Below are 5,399 nucleotides of genomic sequence, written 5' to 3'. Positions count from 1 at the left end.
CCTCGCCCCCAAAGCGCCCCGCCCAGGCAATACCGTAAACCCGAGAAGAGAGCCGCATACGCTTCGCAGAGTTGAGCTGGGCTTAACCACTTTGCAGCGCTCTACCCAGGAGACCTCGAAGTCCTGTCCACCGGCTCCTCTCAGGAGTGTGCCCGGCTCCAGGAAAACGGGGAGAAACTTTCCCTCCACTGTTCCCCTTCCCACAATAGTTTAATTCAACGCACCGTATATTCAGGGATGGGGAAGACGAATGGGTTACGAAAAAGTCCTGTCTTTCAGGAATGTGCAATCTAAGGCACGCTTCCATCCACCTAATCCGTTTTCCTTTACAGAAAAGCCTCTCCGACCTCTTCAAAGCCCTCAGGTTCTGAAGACGGTTGGTTTCCCTGCCTCACTTGCGCTTCACTCTGGGAATTTCGGCGCGGGGGTGGGAGGGCGGAGCCTCTCTGACTTCTGCCCCGGAAGTTTTTCCCACAGTAAAGCGCGCACGTTGAGCCGGCTTCACTTGCTTCAGCTTCCAGGCTGCCTGTGGAGCATGTCTTCCAAGAAGAACAGAAGACGGTCCAACCGGAGCTCCGGCCGCTCCGGTCGGGGTTCGCCCTCGCCCTCCACGGCTCGCTCTCTGGCGGGGGCCTCGGCTGCTTGTCCCGAAGCCGGTTTCGCGGCGGCGACTGGGACCCTGGCGGTGATCAACTTCCTAGAAAAGGGTGAGAGCGTTTGGGAGGGCGGCCGGAGGCGGAGGGGGCGCCACCTGAGGGGACGGAGACCAGGCGGTGGGCTTGTAGGCGCGGCTCTGGGGAGGGTGGGCGAGGCCGGGGTGTGAGGGCTCGGGGCCACGCGCGCCCCGGGCCGGGCACGAGTGCCCTTTCCGTGACTGACTCAACGGTCCCTTTTGTAAGTTGCTTGGAATTGCCTAGTTGCACTTGGGACATTGACAAAGATGGACGACATATTTAGCGGCACATTGCGCCTGCCTAGCCTGCTTAGAGGGCGCGACACTGAGCCCAGTTCTGTCAAGATACAGGGACACCTGTGCTGAGTGGCGCCCCTGCGCCTTCGGGGCGGAAAGGTGGCCGCTGCGTGCACGACCGCACGGGCTCTGCTTCCATTGCGTGTCCCCGGCAGGTGCAGTCCCCGCGGACGCCCTGGGGTGCGGGTGCGGGTGCGGGTGTGGGGTGGACTGTGCCCATTCTGTAGATTCCTCAGCTGCACGTTCGAGCCCAGGTCGCAGCTCGCAGGAGCTGGGAGGACGGGTTTGCCTGAAAGGTCGGCCAAGCCCTGGAGAGTGGGGCGGAGTGAAGCGGGGGCAGGAGGACTCTGTCCCCCGTGGACCCCACAGGCAGCCCCAGAGCGAAGCGCTTGTCCCAGAGTCCTTGCCTCCCGGGGGCGGGCAGGGAACAGTGCGTCCTGTCCCCAGGCGGGTCCTCCCGTCCGCTTCAGTGCGCTCCCGCCCCCCTCTGCCCGGGGCCGTGCCCCCTCAACCCTCCATCATGTCCCCCGGAGCTGCCTGGGCCGCTGACCGCGCTTGACCTCCCCGCAGCTTCGGCCAGGAAGCCACCATGTCCTCCACCTGGAAGCACTTGACTTCATTTGACGCCTCGTCAGGCTTTTCTAGTTTCCCCTCTCCCTCTGGTCGGTGCTTGGTCGGTTTCCTTTCCAGGCTCATCTTCTTCCAAATGGCGGAGTTCCTCGCCTGCCCGGCGGTGCAGTTGGTTGGAGCGTTGTCTTGCACCCCAAGAGGTGTGGGCTCCATTTCTGGTCCCGGCAATGATCCGTGTTCCCCCCGCCCTTCCCAGTGTAGCACTCCCCCCCCCCCCTCTCCCTCTCCCTCTCTCTCTTTTTCGTCACTCCCTAATCAATAAATATATCCTATGGCGAGGATTAAAAAAAAGTTGAAGTTCCTCAGTTCTCAGTCCTAAAGCTCGTCTTGTCTTTATAAATGTTTCTTTGGCAGGTTAATTCACTGCCCAGAGTTTACCCATTTATGCCCTCAGCTTTTTCAGATTTATATTTCTAGTTTATACTATTTCTCAGTCTTGATTTACTTGTCCTCTAGACCAGTGATTTTCAACCTTTTTCATCTCATGGCACACATAATTAATTGAAATTCTTCGGCATACCAAAAATATGTTTTTCGCCAGTCTGACCAAAAAATCGATATAATTTTGATTCATTCACACCGGACAGCTATTGTTGGGTTGGCTGTTGTCATTTTTTTAAAATTTGACAATCTAGGGAAAAGAGCTCAGTGCCCCTGACTAAGTAGGCATTGCATGCTTTAAAAATTCTTGGGGCAGGCTAGTTGAAAATTGCTGCTCTAGACCAATGCTTTTCCAACTCTATAGAAAAGGTTTTAAAATTTAAGATATGCCACAGATCAGCACAGTTTTAAAATACAATAAGTTCGGCTGGCGCGGCTCAGTAGTTGAGCATCGGCCTGTGGTTGAGGTCAGGGTTCAATTTGTGGTCAGGGCACATGCCTGGGTTTCAGTGTGGGGCATGCAGGAGGCAGCCAATCAATGATTCTCTCTCATTGATGTTTCTATCTCTCTTTTTCCCTCTTCCTTCCTTTGTGAAATCAATAAAAATATATTAAAAATAAAAGCTTTTAAACATTTATTCTCATTTTCTGTGCTTATTAGGAACCAGAAGCAAATAGTTTTCCAACTACAGTTTAAATAGCACTGTATTATATCTCTTCTCTTGGATTTTTCAGAGGTACTTCAAGACTGACCTCAATAACTCATTCAGAAACCTGAGAGTCATGTATGACACCTCTTGTCTCCAATATTCAGTCCACCACCAAGTCCTGCTTATCACCTAAAAATTTCCCACATTGCTGTTTTTCACTCTGTTCCATTGTTTCCGCCATAATCCAGACACTTATCCTCTCTCACCTGGACTGCTTACTACACCGGCCTTTCCACTTACTTCCTGCTCTACACCTGGAATGGTCTTTGAAATGAAGATCCTGTCATGGACCCTCATTTCACCCCTCAGTCCTCTGTTGCTGTTAAAGACCAGCAACTTGATATCACCTGCTGCCCTGAATGGTCTTGACCTTCCTTGCATGGCTTGTCTCCCACCACTCCCTCTGCCTGTCCTCTTCCCTCTGATGCACAGAACTCCCTTCTGTCTACGATCTCTGGACATGTTGTTCTCTGCTCAGAATTATCTTTTTTTCCTCTTCATTTAGTTAATTCCTACTCTTCCTTCAAATCTGAATTGAAGCAATATTTCCTTGAAGAAGCTTTCTCTTATTCTTCCAGATGAGATCCGATCCCACACTAAAGGCTTTCTAGCACTCTGTCATTTTTTTTTATTGCATTAATCTTTGTTTATAACTATGCAGTTATTCAGTGTTTTTTTAAAAAATCCTCACCTGAGAATATGCTTTTTAAAATTTATTTTTAGAGAGAGAGGAAAGGAGAGAGAAAGAAACATCAATGTGAGCGAGAGAAACATCGCTTAGTTGCCTCTCATATGGGCTCCAACGGGGGATGGAACCTGCAACCTAGTTAATGTGCCCTGAACTGGAATCAAACCAGCAATGTTTCAGTGTACTATAGATGCTCCAACCAACCGAGCCACCTGGCTAGAGCTCAGTGACTGTTTATAACTCTGTTATCCTATTACATTATCAGTTAGATAAAGCCAAGGACTGTGTCTACTTCTGAATCCCCAGTGTCTAGTGTAGTATCTGTCCTATAGTAAAGATTTGATGAATGACCGAGTGAAACCTGGATGGTTTTGTAAAATTATTTTTACTGTCTCATTAGTCAGTCTGGCACATAAGTGCTCAATAAGCATGACGTCAGTTACTGGGGACAGCGGATGTCTGCCTATTTACCTATCTGTACTTTTAAATGTATTTTTATTGATTTCAGAGAGGGAGCGAGAGATAAGAAACATCAATGATGAGAGAATCATTGATCTCTGCCTCCTGCACGCCCCCCACTGGGGTTCGAGCCCACAACCTAGGCATTGATACCAGGACCCTTCAGTCCACAGGCTGATGCTCTATCCACTGAGCCATACCAGCTAGGGCTCTAAGTCTTTTCTTAAAAAATTAAATGCAGCCATCAGGTGTATAAAACAGATAAAGGTGCAGCTCCTACAGTTGAAGGGAGCTAGGGGAGAGTGAACATAGAACGTCCTTAATTCTATGCTAAGCTGTGGCTAACTCTCTCTACTGACACCCCCCTCCACCCATGGAACCACAAGGGATCTGTAGCTCTCCCTGTTCTAGGGAATGCAAACGTGGGTGCTCATGGACACGGTTAGAAGTACAGTAGGAGTTCTCTTCAATGATCGCTGCATACTAACTTGTTAGATTAAGAAATGCTTTCCACCCTTTCTGTAAAATATAATGACTGGTGCCTAAGCTGACACTTCAAACTAACAGTCTAGTTGCTGGGATGCCCCTGTGTTTCTCCTTCCACCATATGAGATGTGAGATTTTGGGGTCTCTTTCTGCCAGTTATATGTGTTAGTGTAATTATGTGATTTGGTTGCATATTATATACACTGAAAAAAATGTGGGTGTGAAAAGAAAATGCTCTAAACTGCTTTGGGAGGTTGGATTAAAAGAAAAAAGAGTTGCTAAAATGAAATCAAACCTGCCATTGAACGAGGTGGGGGTGGGTCAACCACAGAAACCTGGAAGATTCTGTACTTAGATGGCTTCCTAAATGTCTTCAAGATCTCATTCTGCTTCAAGAAGACTGAGGCTGGAAATTGCAGATGATGCCTTTCTGACATGGTTTATGTGAGCATGGTCATTACAAGCTCCAATCAGCAAACCTAAGAAGCGTTTTGGTCTCAAAACATTTGGATAAATGAATATGCATTTATACGTTTTAAATTAGAATATTTACGGTACACATATACCATGTTATGATCAAGCATAATCATTTTGTGACCCTTTTTGGTTAGCGAATCAGCTGCCGGCTCCAGCTGCTTGGGGTAGGCGGGCCCTACTTCAGGCGCTTCACTGTGGATGCTCTGCACGTGAATGGACAGATACTGGTACTTAGTTGTCATCAATGGCTACAGAGGGTGGAAGCTCCCTGAATGAGGGAATATTTGTCTTCTTTGTTCAGTGATGTTAATTTTTTTTAAAGTTGCATTCATTCAAAACATCATAGATATTTTTAATTAAAAAAAGGAACGTACGTTTACCTGAATAATTCTTAAAACTATAAATAAAAAAGGAAAATGAGCCATAAATCACCTTCTGTGGATATAATTACACATTTGGCATGAGTCTCAGAAAGGACTTTGTCGATTTCCTGGCCAGGTCATATCTAGGTCAAAGGCTGGGCCACTTACCAGAGACAGAGGTCTGAGACCTGCTCCAAGATTGAACCCAATCAGGCAGGGACCCGCACCCCCTCCTG

At 48.3% G+C, this 5,399-nt stretch overlaps 1 protein-coding gene across 1 annotated transcript in view; it reads left to right on the top strand.

Moving 5' to 3' along the window:
- The first annotated feature begins 465 nt into the window (after positions 1–465).
- SPATA5 (spermatogenesis associated 5) overlaps positions 466–5,399 on the top strand; it is a 255,913-nt gene continuing 250,979 nt past the window's right edge. The window contains exon 1 of the mRNA XM_006762881.2: positions 466–707. Within this exon, the coding sequence (XP_006762944.1) occupies positions 536–707 (172 nt within the window). The 5' untranslated portion in view covers positions 466–535. The remainder of the gene's footprint in view (positions 708–5,399) is intronic.

This window comes from Myotis davidii, unplaced genomic scaffold (genome assembly GCF_000327345.1).
Source record: "Myotis davidii unplaced genomic scaffold, ASM32734v1 scaffold438, whole genome shotgun sequence".
Classification (NCBI taxonomy): Eukaryota; Metazoa; Chordata; class Mammalia; order Chiroptera; family Vespertilionidae; genus Myotis; species Myotis davidii.
This window is presented reverse-complemented; position numbering and strand designations above follow the sequence as displayed.